This window comes from Nomascus leucogenys, chromosome X (assembly GCF_006542625.1).
Source record: "Nomascus leucogenys isolate Asia chromosome X, Asia_NLE_v1, whole genome shotgun sequence".
Lineage (NCBI taxonomy): Eukaryota > Metazoa > Chordata > Mammalia > Primates > Hylobatidae > Nomascus > Nomascus leucogenys.
In genome coordinates this window covers 88,323,767-88,347,198 of record NC_044406.1, presented here as the reverse complement: position 1 = coordinate 88,347,198, position 23,432 = coordinate 88,323,767, and the positions used below count along the sequence as shown (strand labels likewise).

Sequence of the window (23,432 nt, the reverse complement as noted above, 5' to 3'; positions counted from 1 at the left end):
AGTTCTTTTAGTTGCAGCTATAAAAATACAGCGGGATGAGGGGATGGTTTCAGTCTTGGAAAGTTGGGTGACAGTTCTCATTCTCTATACTCCTTCATGTCAGAAATTTAAGTTTTAGTCTTCCCGTAAAGGGTTTACAGGGTTGAGTAACAAAGCAGTGAGTCCAGGCTTGACCCTTAAGTCAGCCATAGCCATCTTATGGTTAAGAATACTAGTTGGCAGGATTCTCCTGAGAAGAATGATGCTGTGTTGAGTGCACTTATTACATTTTGCCAGTAGCAACTGCCTTGAAAATGAGTGATCTGAAGACATTATTGAGAGGAAAGAGCAATATTCAAAACACAACTGGGGCTGGGCACAGTGGCTCACACCTGTAGTCTCAGCACTTTGGGATGCCAAGGTGGGAGGATTGCTTAAGCCCAGGAGTTCAAGGTTGCAGCGAGCTATGATTGTGGCACTGTGCTACAATCTGGGTGACAGAGCAAGACCCTGCCACTAAAACAAAAATAAAAACACAACTGGTATGGCCCAAACACCCAACACTTGAATCTCTGGGAGTTTTATAACTAGTTTAGCTACTACTGGTTTCCATGCTCCAACCCTGAATTATCACTGTTCTTTGTTAACCTTTGCTGCGTGCTAACTATATGACTCATTTCCTACAGAGGTCATAGATTGCTTACAACCCTGCTGACAGAGTGCTACTGGCAGGTAGACATAACACATGAATGACAAGTGAGGACTGGAGTGCAGGAGTTGAAAACCATTCAGAGCAGAAGGACCTCTCTACCTATTCATAGTGAATTCTCTAGTCAGAAAGCCCAGGTCTGTCCCTGAAAGATAAGACAGAAACATACCCAGAGCCATATGAGTGAATGATAGGCCAGGGTCATTCAGAAGCTGCAAGTGCCTCTGACGGGAGCTACATTCTAAACATCCTGGAGAGTGACCATTGACAACTAAAGAAAAGAAACCCCAAGGCAACCAGTTGCCTTTAAGAAAATTTGCCCTCCAGGCTCAAGAAACTATCCATTTCTTGGTCCCTGGGCTGCCCCACTGAGAAAGAGATTTGTAAAACCTCTTTGGCAGATTTAGGATTCTCAAAGAGAAAAATATGGGAGGCATTGGTTGTAATTACCCTAGATTCTCTATTCACTTTGTACTTGAGAGTCTAAGACATCTCTCTTTGGGTTGTTTTCTACAGAAAAGTGGATACCTATCCCAGAAGCGGGACTATCGCTTTCTGATGATCTCACCGAGCTCCTTCCCTAAATCAACATAATAGTAGCTAACATTTAATATCCTACTTAGGATGTGCCAGGCACTATTCTAAGCATTTTTGTGTGCATCATCCCTTTTAAACTTTACAGCAGGCCTTTGAGGTAGGCACTGTTATTCCTGCCTTCACTGGGAGAAATTGCCTGGTCACCCAGCTTGGTAAGAGGTTTGGAAAGTATGTTAACAGCCTGTAGCAACACAATTAAGATTCACTCAAAAAGAGATTTTTTTTTCCTTACATGACTAAGGGTACACTGATTGTATTGGGAGGGGGGTATCTAAATAACTTTTTGTGATTGACAGATTCTATGTAGGAAAATTCGGTTGACACCCAGGAACACCTACATTGCACAAAAGGAAGTATGCCAATATACTGAAATTCAGTTTTGTTAGATGTTGTTCAACTTAGATTCTTCACCCAGCTCACCTTCATAGGGTACAATCCCATCCCTTTTTCCCATCCACTTCCCCTTCTCTTTTGGCTGAGAAAGTATGCCTGCCTCATAAACACACATGTTATAAACAGAAATGTGCATGATCCAATTTTCTTACGGTTTGTTGATTCGTAGTCTCCTGCCTCATAAAACTCTTATTCAGGAGAGATATTTGTTACATCCCCAGGTGAGAATGATTGTCAGCAGAATTCTCCAGTGATATTTATCAGGCAAATTGGAGGAAGGTAGATGAGCTGAGAGGCCAAAGAAGACCCGGGGAGGATACAGTATTTTTGAACAGAGTAGAGCACTGGCTTGGGCACATGAGATCTGGATTTTTAGGAGCAGCTCTGCCAGCCATCAGCTGTACCATCTTGGGCAGCCACTTAACCTCTCTGTACCTCAAGTTCCTCATTTTTATAACAACACGGGTTGGACCGGAGGCTCTGTAAGGTTCCTTTCAGCTTCATAATTCTAAGCTGTGCCTCAGTCAGAATCCTATCAAAGACCTATAAGGTGCTTGGGATGGTTTCCTTGAAGATAAGAGCAAATGATGCAGCCATCTGCAGTGTCAGACCTTCCAGATGGGGTTGTAAGAGGGATCTTTCTGTACAAAGTTTCTGTCCCTCAGAAGCAGTTATGAGTTAGTTCATTTATACTGCTTGGTGAGATGGTATAGGGTAGAGCAAGGGTTATGGAGTAGGACCTTAGTTTGAAAACCATTTCTGCCACCTCCTGTCCCAGGGTCCCCAGGGAAAAATTATTTAACCTCTCTGAACATCATCTTCTGCCTCTGTAAGATGGTGGTGGTAGAATCAACTTCAGAGGCTTTTGAAGATGAAAGGTAATTATATATATAAAGCACTTAGCCCAGCACCTGGCAAAATGGAAGTGCTGAATCAACAATGTGTGCTACCACTATTGGTGTGCTTATTGATATTAACATAATTCTCCTGACACGGGCATGGATATACTTCAGCATTTTTTCTTTCTTTTTTTTTTTTTTTTTGAGACAGAATCTTACTCTGTTGCCCAGGCTGGAGTGCAGTGGTGCAATCTTGGCTCACTGCAACCTCCACCTCTGGGGTTCAGGTGATTCTCTGGCCCCAGCCTCCCCAGTAGCTGGTGTTACAGGCTCGTGCCACCATGCCTGGCTAATTTTTGTATTTTTAGTAGAAATGGGGTTTCACCATATTGGCTAGGGTAGTCTTGAACTCCTCACCTCAAGTAATCCACCCGCCTCGGCCTCCCAAGGTGCTAGGCATGAGCCACCGCACCCGGCCAGCATTTTTTCTTAGATAAAGCTTTCTCTTTCTTTCTGGCTTTAAGTAGCCCTAGAGTCAGAAAGATCGGGATTGAATTCCCTGCTCTGCTTTTTTTTTCCTCACCCCCAAATTTTAAAATTCAATTTAATTTCTAAATTGATATATATGTATACATTTTGTGGGTACGTATGATAATTTAATACATCATATAATTTATGAAGATCAAATCAGTGTAATTGGTATATCCATCACCTCTAATATTTGTCTTTATGCTAGAACATTTGAGTTATTCTCTTCAAGCTATTTTGAAGTATACAATAGATGATTATAGTCACCCTACCAATCTGTCAAACTGTATATATGAATCCATTAATCAGCCTCTCTTCATCTCCCGCCCCAACCCCCACCGCCCCGCACTTTCCTGTCCTCTGGAAACTGCCAGTCTATTCTCTATCTTCATGAGATCCACTTTTTTTTTAAGCTCCCACATATGAGTGAGAACATCCTGCTCTGCTTTTTTTTTTATTATTATACTTTAGGTTTTAGGGTACATGTGCACAATGTGCAGGTTTGTTACATATGTATCCATGTGCCATGTTGTTTTGCTGCACCCATCCTGCTCTGCTTTTTGTAGGCTGTGGAGCCTTGGGCAAGTTTGACTTTTCTGCCCCTTAGTTTCCTCATCTGTGAAATGCAGTCAGGTATAGTGCTTACCCCCAAGGGTTGTTGTGAATAAGATAATGGAAATAAAGAACTTAGCACTGTGGGCCGGGCGCGGTGGCTCACGCCTGTAATCCCAGCACTTTGGGAGGCCGAGGCAGGTGGATCATGAGGTCAGGAGATCGAGACCATTCTGGCTAACACGGTGAAATCCCGTCTCTACTAAAAATACAAAAAGCTAGCTGGGCGTGGTGGCGGGCGCCTGTAGTGCCAGCTACTCGGGAGGCTGAGGCAGGAGAATGGCGTGAACCCAGGAGGCAGAGCTTGCAGTGAGCCGAGATCACACCACTGCACTCCAGCCTGGGAGACAGCGAGACTCTGTCTCAAAAAAAAAGAACTTAGCACTGTGCCTGGCATCCAGAAGGTACTCAATAAATGGTGGCTGTGCTGTTCATGGTGAAGGTAATATAGATTGAGCATCCCTAATCTGAAAATCCAAAATCCCAAATCTTCTAAAATTAGAAACTTTTGGAGTCCTGACATGACACTCAAAGGACATGCTCATTGGAATGTTTCAGATTTTTGGATTAGGGATGCTCAACCAGTAAGTACATATAATGCAAATATTCCTAAATGAAAATAAATCTGAAATCTGAAATGCTTTTGGTCCCAAGCATTTCAGATAAGGGATACTCAACCTATAGTAGTAGCAATGGTAAATAACTACTACCACTACCACTGCCACCCTTGGGATAGAGGGATCAATGCATTCAAGTGCCTACAGTTTTTTGCATAGCTAACCAAAGTGTTGGTAGAGGCAACTACCTGAAGGGACAGCAAAGCAATTGTTCTGGGCTTCACAGAGTGTCTGGGGCTTTAAAACAAAGTTGTTTATGGAGGTATGACTGAAAATGATTCAGTAGAGCATAATTCTCAGCAAAGAAGTTCTATTTATTTTTGCCAATCCTTTTCTGCCCAAGAACCTTAAAGAAAAAATATGTATTTCTAAATGAACCCTGTATTTCTAAGGCTCAATTTTGGTTGATCACCCATGTTATTGTCCACAAGCTTTGTCAGCAGCATCTCGGTACAAAGATATAAAGCCTCTGTTCTTTTTTACCAAGGTGGTCTTCATTCTCAATGGATGCCATCTCACTCTTCTTGAGCCTCTCAGTGAGTATAGGATTGATTTGATGGCTAGAATATAGATATACAGGAACAACAGGGGTTCTCAGGGATGTGATATTAGAGTAGGTGGAGTTGTATGGGGAGTGTAGAAATATTATCAAATGGAAATTTAAAAACCGGGTAGTCCTGATAGTTCTGGAGATGAACCTGTTTGCTGAGGGAGGGATATCAACTGTCTCTTTGGGTTTCCCTCTGTTTTTCTCTTTAGTAGTCTGTTGAAAGTAAAAAGAGAAAAAGGTCAGTTATTGTAAGTGAAGCCAAGTGCCAGGCTTCCTGTCCTTCCCAGACCATTTCAGGGTAGGAGGGTATTGGCCAGTTTCCAACAGGGTATAGACTGCACCCCATGAGGTGCCCATCCTCTGCCCTGGCCTCGTACTTTCTCTCACTCTTGCTCTCTCCCCTCTGTCCTTCATTTAAGTAGTATTAACTATAGGAACCAAAGGCTTCTTCACAGGAATTTTCCAGTAACATCTTATCTGTGTCCCAGGTATCCATTCTTTTTTTTGCCCTAAGTTCTGGAGTTATAGAAAGGAAAATGGATTTAAATTTTGGACAAAGATTTAGGGGTAGTTATCTAAAAAAACACTTCCTCTTCTACCACTTCCTTCTGCTCTACTCTCCGCTCTCATCCTCACCCCTTGTCCCCAGAGCAATGTCTGTCTCCTTGTTAGTGGCCCAGGCCAAGTCCAAGCTCCTCCATGTAGGTGTAACAACCCAAAGCTCCAAGGTAGCCAGGGATATAAAAGGCCATGTCCCTTTCAGAGCTGAGATGACATTATAATATTGACAGTTGACAATCTTGGAGACTGGGGTCCTAAGGAATACTGAGAATGAGTGGCCAGTAACTACAGCCTTTAAGCCCTCATAGCTTTTTTTTGTATTGGGAGAAATTATATTTGCTTATTATAAAAAAAGAAAATTTCTTTTTTTTTTTTTTTTTGAGACAGAATCCCGCTCTGTTGCCAGGCTGGAGTGCAGTGGCACTATCTTGGCTCACTGCAAACTCCGCCTCCTGGGTTCAAGCGATTCTCCTGCCTCAGCCTCCCCAGTAGCTGGGACTACAGGCGTCCGCCACCATGCCCAGCTAATTTTTGTATTTTTAGTAGACACGGGGTTTCACCATGTTGGCCAGGATGGTCTTGATCTCTTCACCTCGTGATCCGCCCGCCTCAGCCTCCCAAAGTGCTGGGATTACAGGCGTGAGCCACTACGCCTGGCCAAAAAGAGAAAATTTCTAATAAAACAAAAATCCAAAGGAAAGACACCTTGGCCTTTTACATCTCACAACCACCTAGTATCTTCCAGTGATATTCCTCCAGGTATTTCTACATCTATATACGTATCGTGCTATACGTGCTGTACTCCAACTTGCTATTTTCCCGAACAAAAATGCCAGGTTGTGGAAAACTTTCCATGTCAGTAAATATAAGTCCACATTAGCCTTTTTAATGTATGCATAGTATTCCATGGCATAGATTCATCCTAATTTATTTAGCCATTCTCCATTGTTGGACATATAGGCTGTTTCTCACTTTTAGTTATTGTACACAGTGCTGTGATTAAACATCCTTGAGCATCGTTTTTTGGGTACTTGTGTAATTATCCTTGGAGACAGCTCAAGAATTGAGATTACTGGTTCATAGTGTATTCATGTTTTTAAAGTTCTTGATAGATATATATATGAGATATATATATGAGATATATATATGAGATATATATATGAGATATATATATGAGATATATATGAGATATATATGAGATATATATGAGAGATATATATGAGATATATATGAGAGATATATGAGAGATATATATGAGAGATATATATCTCATATATATGAGAGATATATATCTCATATATCTCTCATATATATGAGAGATATATGAGAGATATATATGAGATATATATCTCTCATATATATGAGATATATATATGAGATATATGAGACATATATATCTCATATATATATGAGATATATGAGATATATATGTCTCATATATATGAGATATATATGAGATATATATGAGATATATATATGAGATATATATAGATAAAGTTCTTGTACTTTCACCACTGGAATAATAGACTTTAAGATAACCCTATAGCCATCTAAAGATCTTGTGTCAACCAGTGCTGGGGCATCATGCTGGACTACCAGAAGATGGTACCCAAGCACCCTTCCTGTACTTCTTGTATTTCTCTTCTCCTAATCACCAACCATAGAGAGAGGGAAGAAATTCAGGCTCAAAATTGGAATACTATTATAGAAATTGTTAGGGAAGGCCTATGTAAATTTTCTTCTCTAACCACTGATCCAGCATTACCTTCAAAAATATTGTCATCAACATATGGAGCTGGAGTCTATAAGCCACTCCTTCAATTGTAGCGAAGCTTCGTAGTAGTCTGAGCTCTAGTTCTCCTAGAACATTCACCTTCTTTCATGGGTTCATCTAAAGCAAATGTTACTGACGTATTCTTTTTAGACCGTAATCTTGTACCTTCTTTCTGTACAGCAAGAAGATGGGGAGGGGGGGAAGTTAGTTGGTGCCCACGTGTTCAGGGATTTGTCACTGAGTATTAACATTTAAAGGGCCATTTACCTGTAGGATTGACTTTAGAGGCTTAGCTTCGATTGAGCATTGTTCTAGATGCTGTCTTTTCTCCTTTGACATTCCTGTTCTGGTGGAGAAGTTGGGGGAAGATGGAAAGGACAGCAGTAGTAGAAACAGACACACTTCAAGCTTCTTTATGTAATGCAGCTCCTACCCCATCCCTGCCATATGCCTTTGGGCAATGAAAGTGACAACAGAGCAAGAGGATGTTTAGGCCTTTTGCTCCTCAAAACTCTGATCACCTCCTATTTTCTTTTTCCTCTTTTCAACATTTCTGTCCTCTCCCATCATTCCTCATTATTGGGAGGATTAAAAACTAGAGGCTGAGAATATTGAGTAGGTTCATGGCATTCATCCGTAGAATAATGCCAGTAGGCTCCTTAAGGGGCTCATGTTCCTTTTCTCCACATGGTAAATCAGATATTAGAAACCCTGTTTTGGGGAAGCTCTAATGCTGATAGGTTGGCTTACCTTTATGAAAATCATTCCCTTCACATGACCACTCAAGTTATGCCAGGGATGAGGTGTACCTAACAATGTTGGAGTGTTGGTGGGCACTGCCCTAGCCCCATTTGAGCCAATGATATCAAGAGACTTGCTCAATGCCACCCAGAATCCAAGCACCTCCCAGAACTCCTTGCTCGTGAGAAAGACTGATCCCTGCAGCTTTTCTTATCAGTAAATCTCATAGAGGCATCTCAGTACCTGTGTGATGAGCATCTTTCTCCAGAGCCTGTGTTATTCTTGGAGATTGAGATGCTCGAGGTAGGTGGTAGTTGGCAAGTATCAATGACAGCTAATAGCCAGCACAGTCCTTCAACTATGGGCTGATGGTTTCTTCTCTCAAGGTTTCTGATGGCCGAACATGGCTCCTGTGACAAAAGAGAAGAGAAGGCTGCAGACCTGGAGCCTGGGACCCCTGGGGCCCACAGAACCAGTCACTGTCATTCAAAGAGTGAAGGAACACGTAAGCTCTGCTATGCCTAGAGAGGCTCTGAGACTTCTAGGAGACACTCAGCATTCACATCTGAGAAGGCAAATGACAGAAATAAAATCTGAGGTCCTTTAATAAAGTGGTTGTGGTGTCTTGGGTGTGTGACCTTGAGCAAGTCACGTAGAGTCTCTGAGCCTTGGCTTTTTTATCCATAAAATGGGGATATTCATGTGTCCACTTTACAGAACTATTTTGAAGGCAGAATGCAATATTTATTATCACCATCAAGTCAGGAATCACTGTGGGTGTTGCCTGACAGGGAGAGACCTTGCCCCAAACCCAACATATGGGACTGATTATAGAATGGACCAAGGGCTGCATCAGCTGGGCTCCAGAGGAAGAGGGAAGGAAGAGGTTGACACCACTCGGCATGGGCACTTATTCTCTTTCACTAGCTTCTTTAGAAGTAGATAGTCAATAATATCACAAGGCATGAGGGCTTTCTTCTTGTCTTGTTTGTTTGCTAAGCTAAAACAGCATATGAGAGAGGGAGGAAAAAAGAGTGGAAAAGTGAAACCAAAATGGAAGCAAAAGGCGAGAAAAGAAGGGAAAGAGGAGGAGAACAAATTCTACTATAACTGCTACATATCCAGGAATTAGGTTTAAAGACATACCTAATGAGATAAGCTAGACATTTTTCTAGCCAACTCCCAATGATGGAAAGTATAGCACAAATCATTTGAATCCAAGATAGTCCCCCCAGGGCTCATTTCTCACTTCCCCTACATTATGCTATCAAACTTTAATTAGAATTGCTAACTGGGCTATGAACAGATTTGGAGTTTTTACATCCTTTCCCAAACTCTGTTCATGCTCTAGTTGGGGTTGCTAATGAGGAATGAAAGAAGCATAAAGGGAGTTGGGGGCAGGGATGAGAATTGACTGGCCACCTGCATTCATTATCACCCTGGAATAAGTGCTAGTTATGTAACTTTTGAGCAATCTGATCAGAGAGGAGGTCATTGGCATCAATTATACAAGATAGGAGTTCTCTGCTATCATGAGGTTTCAGGATCAGAGACTGAAACCAGAAAAGATGATAAGCAAATTCAGGAAGGTAGTCTTCAGGAAGAGTCAAGGGGTGGAGGTGGTGGATACCACTTTTCATTTCCCTTTGATGCTTCCCTTCAAAATTACCTTTGTACAGTTAGGTAACATGTCCCCCATGGCAGTATGTGGTAGAAAGTAGCTCTTGAGAACAGACCCCAGAAAATTGGGCCGCTCTACCTCACTGAGCCTAAGGGAACAGGGGGCCTAGCTGGGTGTGACAAAGGGACCACCCCACCCTTCATTTCTATACTTTTAAGGGTACAAATTGGGAAGCAGAAATAGGACAGAAAGGCAGAATCTTACAGTAAGATGGGTTTCCCTGCCACTCTTTTATCAGACAGCAGATGTGTTAAGATGATCTTCACTTCCTGCATGCGTCTTATGTCACTGGAATCCAGGACGAAAACAGGCCCGTGGGCCTGTGCATAGTAGTTTGGCCATGCTTCCCGGCTCTTCAGGTCTCCATTTAGGTCATAGATGGAAAGTTCATACTCATCTAACAGAAGTGTAGTCAGTTCCGATTTCATACAATGGTCTGTCTTACTGGGAAGTACTATGCATAGGGGAAAAGAGGAGAAGCAATCACTTAGATCGAAACTCCATACTCATCTAACAGGAGTAGAGTCGGTTCCGATTTCATACAGTTGTCTATCCTGCTGGGAAGTACTGTGCAGAGGGGAGGAGAGGAAAAGCAATCACAAAGTAGGGAAATATAGTTAGATCAAATAATTTGTTGAACCCTGACTAGAGCCTGCTCTTATAAATCCCACTGAAGCATCCTGCCACCCTGCCCATACTTGGGGGCTATCTTCCTAAATCATCGCTTTACCCATGCTATCCTCTCCTGGCTCAGTAACCTTTAGTGAGTGTCCACTGCTTCCAGATATAATATAGACTCCTTCACCTCCTAACCTGCCAGACCTATCTCCTAGCGCTGTAGCCTGACGGGTGTCCACACTGTCCTAGCACATACCCAATCTGTTCTTCCCTTGGCTCCTTTGCCCTTACTTCTCCCACTCTACATCAATGTCTTGCTCTCTCTTGCCCTGGGATGTTACAAGATGCCATTTTCTCTGCCTAGAACACTTCTACTCTTTGCTTAGTTAATGCCTATTTTTTAAAATGTCAATTTTGATCTTGTTTATTCTAGAGTTTTCCCACACACCACCAGCCATCTGGATAAGGTACCTTTCTTCTGAGTTTACCATTGTCATAGCACATATTACAGTGTTGTAAATTCTATGGTTTATTTATCTGGGTTATAAACTGCAACAGGACAGGAACCCTTTCAATTTTATTGAAATTTATTCATCTTTACATTCATGATGTCAAGCACATTCATTATTGAATTAATCTGATAAATGAATGAATGAACAGGAGGTCCTTCTCTCCCACCCTTCAATACCCAGCTCAAGTACTGTTTAGGAAGACTTCTCTGGCCTGTCCACTTCTCACTTCTCTCTCTCTCTCTTGTTGAGCACATGGTCTGTTGAGCTGGTCCTTCACCTCTTTTTGTGCTTGTTTTGTCTCTCCAAATAAAACATAAGCTATATGAGGGAGGATGTCTGTATTACCTTACACACAGTAGGTGTTCAATAAATGTTTATGGTGGTTGTTACTGTAGATGAGGGTATGAAGTTGTCTCCCACATATCTCTTCCAAGAAACCATGCTAGACTTAGACACATTTTCATTTGAAAAGCTGTAGCCAGAACACAAAATCTCATAGGGAATTCCATACCTCATTCAGCTCCCATAGAAATGGAGTTGAAAACGGCAGTCTTGGCTGGGCACGGTGGCTCGCGCCTGTAATCCCGGCACTTTGAGAGGCTGAGGTGGGTGGATCACCTGAGGTTGGGAGTTCAAGACCAGCCTGGCCAACATGGCAAAATCCCGTCTTTACTAAAAATACAAAAAAAAAGAAAAAAAAAACTTGGCCGGGTGTGGTGGCACACGCCTGTAATCCCAGCTACCTGGGAGGCTGAGGCAGGAGAATCACTTGAGCCCTGGAGACAGAGGTTGCGGTGAGCTGAGATCACGCCACTGCCCTCCAGCATGGGGGACAAGAGTGAAACTCCATCTCAAAAAAAAAAAACAAAAAAACAAAAAAAGAGAAGGAAAATGGAAAACGGCAGCCTTTATATGCATTCCAGTCTGTTGAACTGACCGTTCTAGCCTAGCTCTCTTCCCACATTAGTAGCAAAATGACTTTATACATTCTCTACACCCACACCTGGGAGCACTAAGACTAGAATTCACAACTTCTTATTTGTAGTCTGAGATCTGCATGTGACATTTTCCATAGGATTGCTAAAATGAGTCATTAACGTGAAAAGTTAGTAATATGCTTTTGGGTCTTTAGAAATGAGAATAAATATATATGTGTGTATATGTATATATTATTATTATGTTTAAATGTGATTTTCATAACATCTCTTCTGATTTCATGTTAGGCAATGAACTTTTAAATTATAGTTTTCAGATAAAATAATTTTCAGCCAAAACTTTGATGTGATATTTGCTATATCTGTATTAGACTACTCAGAAATAATAAGTGGGCCAGGGACGGTGGCTCACACCTGTAATCCCAGCACTTTGGGAGGCCGAGGCAGGCGGATCACCTGAGGTCAGGAGTTCGAGACCAGCCTGGCCAACATGGCGAAACCCTGTTTCCACTAAAAATACAAAAATTAGCCGGGCATGGTGGTGGGCACCTGTAATCCTAGCTACTTGGGAGGCTGAAGCAGGAGAATCGCTTGAACCCGGGAGGCAGAGGTTGCAGTGAGCTGAGGTCTCACCATTGCACTTCAGCCTGGGCGACAGAGCGAGACATCTGTCTCAAAAAAAAAAGTGAATAGGTTAAAACTCTAAAGGTAATATTAGAGTTTCCTGCATCGAGAAAAGCTTTATATATTTTTTTGCCCTGTCAGAGAAAAAATTTTTTTCCTTAGTTTTTTCTTTTTACTTGAAACCTTACCAGTTCCTTCAGTTAGTGCATTCTATTGTTGGTGAACCCTAGATGCTGTGAGCGGTTGTTCCCTGACAATTTACATTTATCTTATTTCCTCTATTAACGTGTAAACACTCTAAGGACAGGTACTGAGTCTGATTCATCTCTGTATCCCTAGTGGAGTGTTTCATAAAGCATGGTCTGGGCACCATGTAATTGAGAATTACATGGGGGTGATTGTTAAAGCCCAGCCCAGACCAAATGAATCAAAACCTCCAGGCTTGGGACACAAGCATTTGCGTGTTTAATGAACTCCCTATGGTTAACAAAATCCTGAGGTGATTCTTCTGCACTTTAAAGCTTGAGTACCACTACTCTAGAGAGCCATGAAACCCATGCCTGATTGTGTCTCAGCATCATCTGGTGAGCTTGTTAAGATCCAGATTCCATGCTACATACCTGTAGTCCCAGCTACTTGGAAGCCTGAGGTGGGAGGATCGCTTGAGCCTGGGCAATCAAGGCTGTAGTGAACCATGATCACACCACTGTACCACTGCACCCCAGTCTGGGTGACAGAGTGAGACTCTGTCTCAAAAAAAAAAACTAGATTCCATGGGCCCTTCCCAGACCAAAATTTTTGAATCTCCAGGTCCCCTGTCAGTAGGTTTGAAAGCTCCCCAGGTGATTCTGGTTATTGGTTCTCAGTATGCACCGTTCTCCATGATCACCTGTAGAGCATTTTATTTATTTATTTATTTATTTATTTATTTATTTATTTATTTATTAAGCCTGGAGTGCAGTGGCACCATCTCGGCTCACCACACCCTTTGCCTTCCACACTTTGCCTCCCGAGTTCAAGCAATTCTCCTACCTCAGCCTCCTGTGTAGCTGAGATTACAGGCCCCCACCACCACACCCAGCCAATTTTTGTATTTTTAGTAGAGACGGGGGTTTCACCATGTTGGCCAGGCTGGTCTCGAACTCCTGACCTCGGGTGATCCACCCCCCCACCCCCCCTTGGCCTCCCAAAGTGCTGGGATTACAGGCGTAAGCCACCATGCCCAGCCACCTCCAGGCTTCGTTCTCTCAGGGTTTGAGTCCATAGATCTGGGGTGGGGCTGAAGCATCACGATTTTTTTTAAAAAGCTCCCCAGCTGATTGAAATATATAGCCAGGTTTGAAAGGCACTCGTCTAAATGTCCTCATTTAGGACACCTGCTTGTGCCAGTGATTGGGTTTCTTCTTGCCTTACATGACCATGCCAGACAAAACAGTTTTAGTGAATGGTGTCAATAATAATGACTCGGAGGTGGTGGCATAAGATGGCCAAATAGAATCCTTCAGTGATGGTCACCCCTGCAGGAACACCAAATTGAACAACAAAAAACCAAAAATAAAACTAGTCGAATCCACACTGACTCCACATGAAAGCAGTCCCACCAACAGTGTAAAAGTGTTCCTATTTCTCCACATCCTCTCCAGCACCTGTTGTTTCCTGATTTTTTAATGATGGCCATTCTAACTGGTGTGAGATGGTATCTCACTGTGGTTTTGATTTGCATTTCTCTGATGGCCAGTGATGATGAGCATTTCTTCATGTGTTTTCTGGCTGCATAAATGTCTTCTTTTGAGAAGTGTCTGTTCATGTCCTCTGCCCACTTTTTGATGGGGTTGTTTGTTTTTTTCTTGTAAATTTGTTTGAGTTCATTGTAGATTCTGGATAGTAGCCCTTTGTCAGATGAGTAGGTTGCAAAAATTTTCTCCCATTCTGTAGGTTGCCTGTTCATTCTGATGATAGTTTCTTTTGCTGTGCAGAAGCTCTTTAGTTTAATGAGATCCCATTTGTCGATTTTGGCTTTTGTTGCCATTGCTTTTGGTGTTGTAGACATGAAGTCCTTGCCCACGCCTATGTCCTGAATGGTATTGCCTAGGTTTTCTTGTAGGATTTTAATGGTTTTAGGTCTAACATATAAGTCTTTAATCCATCTTGAATTAATTTTTGTATAAGGTGTAAGGAAGGGATCCAGTTGCAGCTTTCTACATATGGCTAGCCAGTTTTCCCAGCACCATTTATTAAATAGGGAATCCTTTCCCCATTTCTTGTTTTTGTCAGGTTTGTCAAAGATCAGATAGTTGTAGCTATGCGGCATCATTTCTGAGGGCTCTGTTCTGTTCCATTGATCTATGTCTCTGTTGTGGTACCAGTACCATGCTGTTTTGGTTACTGTAGCCTTGTACTGGGTATATACCCAAAGGACTATAAATCATGCTGCTATAAAGACACATGCACACGTATGTTTATTGCGGCACTATTCACAATAGCAAAGAGTTGGAACCAACCCAAATGTCCAACAACGATAGACTGGATTAAGAAAATGTGGCACATATACACCATGGAATACTATGCAGCCATAAAAAATGATGAGTTCGTGTCCTTTGTCATGAACTGAACTCATCAGTAAACCAGAACCAAAACGATTTCTTCTAGGTGAATGCATGATCATGACACAGGGATCACCTGGGGGGGGGGGGGGGGGGGAGTAAATACACTAAAAAAAAAAAAAAAAAAAAAAAAAAAAAAAAAAAAAAAAAAAAAAAAAAAAAAAAAAAAAAAAAAAAAAAAAAAAAAAAAAAAAAAAAAAAAAAAATCAGGTGAGCGATCACAGTACCTGGTTATAACATCTGTATTTTTTTCTTTTTTTGAGACAGGGTCTCACTCTGTCACCCATGCTGGAGTGCAGTGGCTCAGTCTCAGCTCACTGCAGCCTTGACCTCCTGGACTCAAGTGATCCTCCCACCTTAGCCTCCTGAGTAAATGGGATTACAGGCATGTGTCACCATACCTGGCTAATTTTTTTTTTTTTTTTTAGAGAGTTTTGGCATGTTGCCCAGGCTGGTCTTGAACTCATGGGCTCAAGCGATCTGCCTGCCTTGGCCTCTCAAAGTGCTGGGATTACAGGCATTAGCCCCCACACCCCACCTTGGTTATAACATCATGTCAAGGAAAGAGGCACTGAAGAGGATAGGAAAGACAGTCTTGAATCACTAGCACCACCCTTTCCTCATCCCCTGGCAGCACCACATGGCACAGAGAGAGAATCTGTGCTTGAAAGAGAGAGTGCAGTGATTGTAGGACTTTGGATTGGAACTCAGTGCTGCCCTGTCACAGCAGAAAACTACATAGGGCGGAATTTGCCTAGCACTTACGGAGGAAGCATTTAGACCAGCCCTAGCCAGAGAGAAATTGTCCATTCGAACAGTTGGAACCTGAGTTCCAGCAAGCCCTGCCACCATGGCCTGAAGTGCTCTGGGGTGCTAAATAAATTTAAAAGGCAGTCCAGGCCACAAGGACTTCAGTTCCTGGACAAGTCCTGGTGCTGTGATGGTCTTGGAGCCAAGGACTCAGGGGGCATGCAACCTAGTGAGTCACCAGCCGGAGTGACCAAGGGAGTGCTTGTGTCACCCCTCCCCCCAGTGCCAGGCAGCACAGCTTGCAGCTCCAGGAGGAGAGGGAAGAGTAAAGAGAACATTGTCTTACAACTTGAATACCAGCTCAGCCACAGGAAAATAAAGTACCAAGCAGAGTCCTGAAGCCCCCATTTCAGGCCATGGCTCCCCGATGACATTTCTAGACCCATCCTGGGCCAGAAGGGAACCCAGTGCCCTGAAGGGAAGGACCCAGTCTTGACAGGATTCACCACCACCTGACTAAGGAGCCTTTAGGCCTTGAGTAAACATCCCAAGCAAGTGCCAGGCAGTAGTCACCGTGGGCCTTGGGCAAGACCTGGTATTGTGCTGGCTTCAGGCGTGCGCACATTTTCAGCGGTGGTGGCCATCAGGAGAGACTCCTGCTTGAGGAAAGGAGAGAGAAGAGTAAAAAGGACTTTTTCTTGCAACTTCAGTACTAACTCAGCCACAGTAAAATACAGCACCAAGCAGACTCCTGAAGTCCCTGATTCCAGGCCTTAGCTCCTGGAGGGCATTTCTAGACTCACCTTGGGCCAGAAAGGAACACGCTGCCCTGAAGGGAGAGACCCAGGCCTGGCAGGACTCACTGCCTGCTGACTAAAGAGCCCTCGGGCCTTGAATAAACGTTGATGGTAGCCAGGCTATAGTCGCTATGGGCTTGGGGCTGTGGTGGCCAATTCTGCTTGAGGAAAGGAGAGAGAAATATAAAGAGGACTTTGTCTTGCAACCTGGGTACTTGCTCAGCCCCAGTAAAATAAAGCACCAAGCAGATTTCTAAAGCCCCTGACCCCAGGCCCTAGCTCCTTGTGGCATTTCTAGACCCACCCTGGACCAGAAAGGAACCTGCTGCACTGAAGGGAAATACCCTGTCCTGGCAGGATTCATCACCTACTGACTAAAGTGCCCTTGGGCCTTGAATAAATATCAGGGATAGCCAAGAAATAGTTGCCACAGGCCTTGGGTGAGACTCAGTACTGTGTTGGCTTCATGCGTGACTCAGCACAGTCTCAGTGGTCGTGGCCACAGGAGTGCTTGTGTCACCCCTTCCCCAACTCCAGGCAGCTCAGCACAGAGAGAGACTCCATTTGTTTGGGAGAAAGTAAGGGAAAAGAACAAGAGACTTTGCCTGGTAAACCAGGGAATTCTCTCAGATCTTACCCAAGACCACCAAAATGGTATCTCTACAGCTTTACAAGAGTCACAGCATTACTAGGCTTAGGGTGTCCCCGAATGCATATACAACTGCAGTGACCAAAGATTTGATCACAACACTCAATTCCCTTTGAGTCCTTCTCAAGAAGGATGGGTAAAAACAATCCCAGCCTGCATAAATACTTAACTCTTCAGTGCCCAGACATTGATGAGCATCAATAAACATCAAGACCATCCAGGAAAAATGACCTCACTAAAAGAGCTAAATAAGGCACTGGTAACATATTACGGAGTGACAGAGATAAGTGACCTTTCAGACAGAGAATTCAAAATAGTTGTTTTGAGGAAGATCAATGAAGTCCAAGATAACACAAAGAAGGAATTCAGAATTTATCAGATAAGTTTAACAAAGATTGAAATAAGAGAGTGGCATGATATACTTAAAGTATATCAAGGAAAAAAACTTTTATCCTAGAATATTATATCCAGCAAAATTATCCTTCAAACATGAAGGAGAAATAAAGTATTTCCCAGACAAACAAAAGCTGAGGGATTTTTGTCAACACCAGACCTCTCCTACAAGAAATGCCAAAGGGAGTACTTCAGTCTGAAAGAAAAGGATGTTAATGAGCAATAAGAAATCACCTGAAGGTATAAAACCCACTGGTAACAGCAACTCATACAGACAAATACAGAGTATTGTTATAATACTGTAATCGTGGTATGTAAACTACTCATAGCTTGAGTACAAAGACTAAAAGATGAACCTATCAAAAGTAACAACTACAGCAACTTTTAAAGACAGTATAATAAGATATAAATAGAAACAACAAAAAGTTAAAAAGCAGAGGGGATGAAGTTAAAGTGTACAATTAATATTAGTTTTCTCTTTGCTTGTTTTTGCAATCACAGTTGTCATCAGTTTAAAATAAGGGGGTTTCCAGGGGGCAGTGGGTGAATATTTAAAAAAAAGGGTTATAAGATGTTATTTGCAAGCCCCATGGTAACTTCAAATCAAAAAACCTACAACAGATAGACAAAAAAATATAAAGCAATAAATCAAAACATACTACCAGAGAAAATCACTTTCACAAAAAGGAAGACAGGAAGGAAGGAAGGAAAAGACCAAAAAACAACCAGAAAGCAAATAACAAGGTGGCAGTAGTAAGTCCTTATTAATAATAACATTGAATATAAATGGACTAAACTCTCCAAACAAAAGACATAGGGTGGCTGAGTGGATTAAAAAAAAAACAACCACGATCTGTTTCCTACAAGAAACACACTTCATCTATAAAGACACATACAGACTGAAAGGGATAGAAAATTATATTCCATACAACTGGAAACCCAAAAGAGCGGGAGTAGCTATACTTCAGACAAAACAGATTTCAAGACAAAAACTATAAAAAGAGACAATGTCATTATATAATGATAAGGGAATCAATTCAGCAAGTGTATATAACAATTATATATGCACCCAACACTGGAGCACCCAGATATATAAAGCAAATATTAGAGCTAAAGAGAGAGAGATAGACCCCAATACAGTAATAATTGGAGATTTCAGCACCCCACTTTCAGCATTGGACAGATTATCCAGATCAACAATGAAACATTGTACCTAATCTGCACTATAGAGCAAATGGACCTAATAGATATTTACAGAACATTTCATCCAATGAATGCAGGATATACATTATTCTCCTCAGCATATTGATCATTCTGGCAAGGCTGTGGAGAAAGGGGGACCCTCATACACTGTTGTTGAGAACATAAATTATGTTCCACTATGAAAGTTCCTCAAAAAACTAAACATAGAACTACCATGTGATGCAGCAATCCACCTGCTGTGTATGTATCCAAAAGAAAGGAAATCAGTATGTCAAAGAGATATCTGGTGTCCCATGTTTATTGCAGCACTGTTCACAATAGCCCAGATTTGGAAGCAACCTAAGTGTCCATCAACAGATGAATGGATGAAGAAAATGTGGTACATATACACAATGGAGTACTATTTAGCCATAAAAAAAGAATAAGATCTTGTCATTTGCAGCAACACGGGCAGAACAAGTACATTATGTTAACTGAAATAAGCCAGGCACAGAAAGATAAATTTCATATGTTCTCACTCATTTGTGGAAGCCCTAGAGTAAAATAATTGAACTCATGGAGATAAAGAGTAGAAGGACACAGCCGGGTGTGGTGGTTCATGCCTATAATCCCAGCACTTTGGGAGGCCGAGGCAGGCAGATCACCTGATGTCACGAGTTCGAGACCAGCCTGGCCAACATGGTGAGACCTCGTCTCTAATAAAAATACAAAAATAAGCCAGGTGTGGTGGCACACGCCTGTAATCCCGGCTACTTGGGAAGCTGAGGTAGGAGAATTACTTGAACCCAAGAGGTGGAGGTTGCAGTGAGCTGAGATCATGCCACTGCACTCCAGCCTGAGCAACAGAACAAGACTCCATCTCAAAAAAGAAAAAAAAAAGAGTAGAAGGATAGTTACTAGAGGGTGGAAAGGATAGCGAGGGGAGGGAATGGGATGGTTAATGGGTACAAAAATATAGTTAGAATGAATAAGATCTAGTATTTGATAGCACAACAGAGTGACTATAGTCAGCAATAATTTGTTGTACATTTATAATAACTGAGGGAGTACAACTGGAATGTTTGTAACACAAATAAATGGTGAATGCTTGAGGTGATGGATACCCCATTTACCCTGATTTGATTATTACACATAGTATGCCTGTATCAACGTATCTCACATATCTCATAAATACATACACCTACAGTGTACCCATAAAAATTTAACAAATTTTAAAAACCACTAAAAAATGGCTTGTGTGCCAAAATATTTTATAGCTGGTGTCTTCAAGTGTCCACAGTTATTACTTGCAGACGGGCATTTCCTTCCTAGGCAATTATCTGTTCTTGGCAAAAAACATTCGCAGCAGCTGGGTGCGGTGGCTTAAGCCTGTAATCCCAGCACTTTGGGAGGCCAAGGCGGGTGGATCACCTGAGGTCAGGAGTTTGAGACCAGCCTGACCAACATGGTGAGACCCTGTCTCTACTAAATACAAAAAGTTAGCACATGCCTGTAATTCAGCTACTTAGAGGCCGAGGCAGGAGAATCGCTTGAATCCAGGAGGCTGAGGTGGCAGTGAGCTGAGATTGCATCATTGCACTCCAGCTTGGGCAATGAGAGTGAAACTCCATCTCAAAAAACAAAAAACAAACAACAACAACAACAATAACAAAAAACATTCGCAGGGACAAGGGAGGTGAATTATTCAATTTTGGGCACAAAGCAACCTACTAGGTTGATTCTGATGGTCCTGCGTAGACAGAGGTGGCCTGAGACATTCTTCAGAATGTGTTATCAGTGCCCATTAAAAAAATTGTCTGTGAATGTAGTCACAACCAATAGATTTATGAATAATCCCCCAGGTATTCACTGAGCACAGGGCAAGTTATGCAGTAACAAAATAAATAGACTGTAGGCAGTGTCCTCTAGGAATTAAAATGGGAAACAGACACTATTCTCACAGGCAAAATAGCATACTGGTAATTCCAGGTGAGTGCTTCCAAAAGCTGGCTGGCCATCAGAAACCCCTGAGGAGTTCTTAAAATATAGATTCCTAGGGCCCACCCAGACTAAAGGGAATCCAGGGATGAGGTTGAGTTGGGGCTCTAGAAAATTATCCCCACTTTTTTCAATAATCTTGTGATTTTTGCTGGCTCCTGGATTTTTCCTGCTGCTATTTACCTTCTTAAACATTTCTGCCTATCAGAGAATTGGGAGAAGCAAGGAGTTAAGTTTGTTTCCTACAAGGGGGGATAAAAGGCTGAACCCATTGGCTAAAATGTGAGGCTTGGAGCTGCTAATGGGACAGAGGAAGTTGTTATAGAAAATGGCAACATGTCGCTGGGCGCAGTGGCTCACAATGTAATTCCAGCACTTTGGGAGGCTGAGGCAGGAGGATTGCTTGAGCCCAGGAGTTGCAGATCAGCCTGGCCAACATGGTGAAACCCCATCTCTACTGAAATCCAAAAAAAATCAGCCAGGTGTGGTGGTGCACACCTGTAATCCCAGCTACTCGGGAGGCTGAGGCATGTGAATCGCTTGAACCTGGGAGATGGAGGTTGCAGTGAGTTGAGATCACACCACTGCACTCCAGCCTGGGCAACAGAACAAGACTCTGTCTCAGAGGAAAAAAAAAAAAGCAAAGAAAATGGCAACATGTTGTCTCAGGTGAATGGTGGAATGGGGGAGAACATCCATTCCATGAATATTTATTGAATACCTACCTGAAAATGCTAAAAGGCCACAGGCTAAAGACACAGAGAGGAAAAAATCCATTATTTCTCCCCAAGAGGCTCACAATTTAGGGGATGGACTTAAAATTGCCTGATGATGTTGTAATAAGTGCATGCCAGAGCGATGCATGGAATAGAGTGGGAGCTGAGGAAGGAGGGCACTGATAGGGAAGGCTTTCCTGAGGTCAAGCTGGGCTGTGACTTGAGGCTTTTGATTTAGCAGGTAGATAATGGTGGAGGTAAAATGCTAGGTAGTGGGACAGCATGTACAGAACTAGAAAAGGGGGATGGCAAGTCATTTGTTGTGGCTGTATCAGAGGGCATGTGCAGAGAGCATGGGAAATGAAGTTGGAGGAGGACTCAGGGACCAACTCATAGAGGGCTTTGTGTGCTGCTAAGAAACTTAAGTTTTATCTTGAAGATAATGGCATTGAACAGTTTTGAGCAGGGAAGTGCCATGATCAGACTTTTGTATTAAGTCCTTCTGGTAGCTATGTGGATTGAATACTGGGGGGACAACTGGAGATGACAAAATCAGCCAGAAGGCTGTTGCTGTAGTTCAGGGAAATTGATGAGCACTTCAGGTAGGTCAGTGGCAGAGGAGTCAGATTAGCCTTTTTTGTTCAGGGATGCCAGGTTAGATAAAACTCAACCATGTCATCATACTACTTCATTTATCCAATAAACATGGATGGAGGGCATCCTGTGACAGGCAGTGCTGGCTTCTTTGCTTGGTCCTTAATAAGTAGTATAGTAGCTTTCTGAAATTCTGTGTAACTGCTTCTTGAAATGTCAAGATACGGAACTAGAGACCTGGTATTAAACTTGCACATATCGGAACTGACAACATTTCTCAAGCTCCAACTCTCCATATTAGCTGTCACAAAATTTCATGTTATTAAACTTCTTTATCATCCCACACTTGTCTCTCTTATCTAGACCAAATTCCACTTTAATTGAGCCCTGAAACTAGACATCATTTCAAACATGCTATCCTTCATAATTGACTGCAATGCTTTACGTAGTTTGAACTCATGCCTACTGACCTTATGAAAGGACTTGCAATTAGGATAGCTTGTAAAGGGAGCAGGTGACAGACATTACATAAACAGGCTGTTTATGTAATGTGGGGAAGGGAGGGAGGGAGGAAGGGAGAGAGATAGAGAGAGAGAGTATATGTGTGTGTGTTAGGAGGTGTTTATGCACAAAAAGAGGGAAACTGAGGGCCATGAAGTAATGCTAGGAAGGAATGATTATTTCACTGGGTTCTGGGGTCCATGGGAGACCCACGCCAGTATCTAATGCTCTTAGTTCCATACATTTTTGGAATGTCTCCACAAGAACAGTTTTGCCTGAGTTGTTCAAGCCAATGATAGGGATGGTCACATTCCTGGAAATGAAAAAGAAAAATGAGCCCAAAGTCTTAAAACAGGTAGGTTTTAGGCTAAACAGAGAGTTATACTCTTCCTTATTGTTTGGGATTCTGCCTGCAGTAATCTCAATGCATGTACCATAAAAGGCCCAGCCAAAGCAGTAGAAGGTGGTATGGGAGCCCCTCACCAAAGCCCCCAAGGATGCTTTTCTTCCCTGATTCACTTAACCTTGTACAATCGGCCATCCCTCCTCAACCCTGCCCCCAATCTTACAAACACTGCTTAATCACTTCACCTAACAATATATATTATGAAGATTTGTCCCTTGAGGGACTATGGGCACATTTGTGGGAGGAAATAGTGGAATAGGCCTAGGGAAACAATTGTAATATTACCTTCGTGTCTCTTCTGTTGTCTTTAGCCAAGAGCAGCAGGAGAACAAAAGCCGGAACATGATTCATCTTAGTTCTTAAATATTAAGAGAAGAAAGAAAATAAGAAATAAGTCCCATTATAAACACTGAGCCTTTAGTCAGCTTATGACTAAACAGGTGCTGATAAACAGAAAGCCTGGGATTGTTAGAAGTCTATTCATTCTATCCAACTGTGTCTATAAATGTCATAGAAGGAGGAACTGGTTATTCTCAACTGCAGTGACAAGTTCTGTGCTAATGAGTAGCTTTC

The 23,432-nt window shown here is 42.3% G+C and overlaps 1 protein-coding gene across 1 annotated transcript; it reads right to left on the bottom strand.

The window, feature by feature from the left end:
• Positions 1-4,807: 4,807 nt before the first annotated feature.
• Positions 4,808-23,203, bottom strand: ARL13A (ADP ribosylation factor like GTPase 13A). The gene is made up of 7 exons (XM_030807043.1): positions 23,145-23,203; positions 22,696-22,766; positions 9,786-10,035; positions 8,795-8,900; positions 8,144-8,310; positions 7,427-7,517; positions 4,808-4,834 (listed from the first exon to the last, which is right to left on the bottom strand). Exons 1-7 carry the CDS (start codon positions 23,201-23,203, stop codon positions 4,808-4,810), a joined length of 771 nt encoding a protein of 256 aa, XP_030662903.1.
• Positions 23,204-23,432: the final 229 nt, after the last annotated feature.

What these genes read in the sequence shown, in the direction of transcription:
- ARL13A (XM_030807043.1), bottom strand. Translation starts at nt 23,203, where the DNA reads ATGTTCCGGCTTTTGTTCTCCTGCTGCTCTTGGCTAAAGACAACAGAA. An exon ending in TGTGGAGACATTCCAAAAAT is followed by an intron (nt 10,036 to 22,695) that starts GTATGGAACTAA and finishes CCCTATGCATAG; the next exon opens with TACTTCCCAGTAAGACAGAC. An exon ending in CTCTAAAGTCAATCCTACAG is followed by an intron (nt 4,835 to 7,426) that starts GTAAATGGCCCT and finishes TCTATATTCTAG; the next exon opens with CCATCAAATCAATCCTATAC.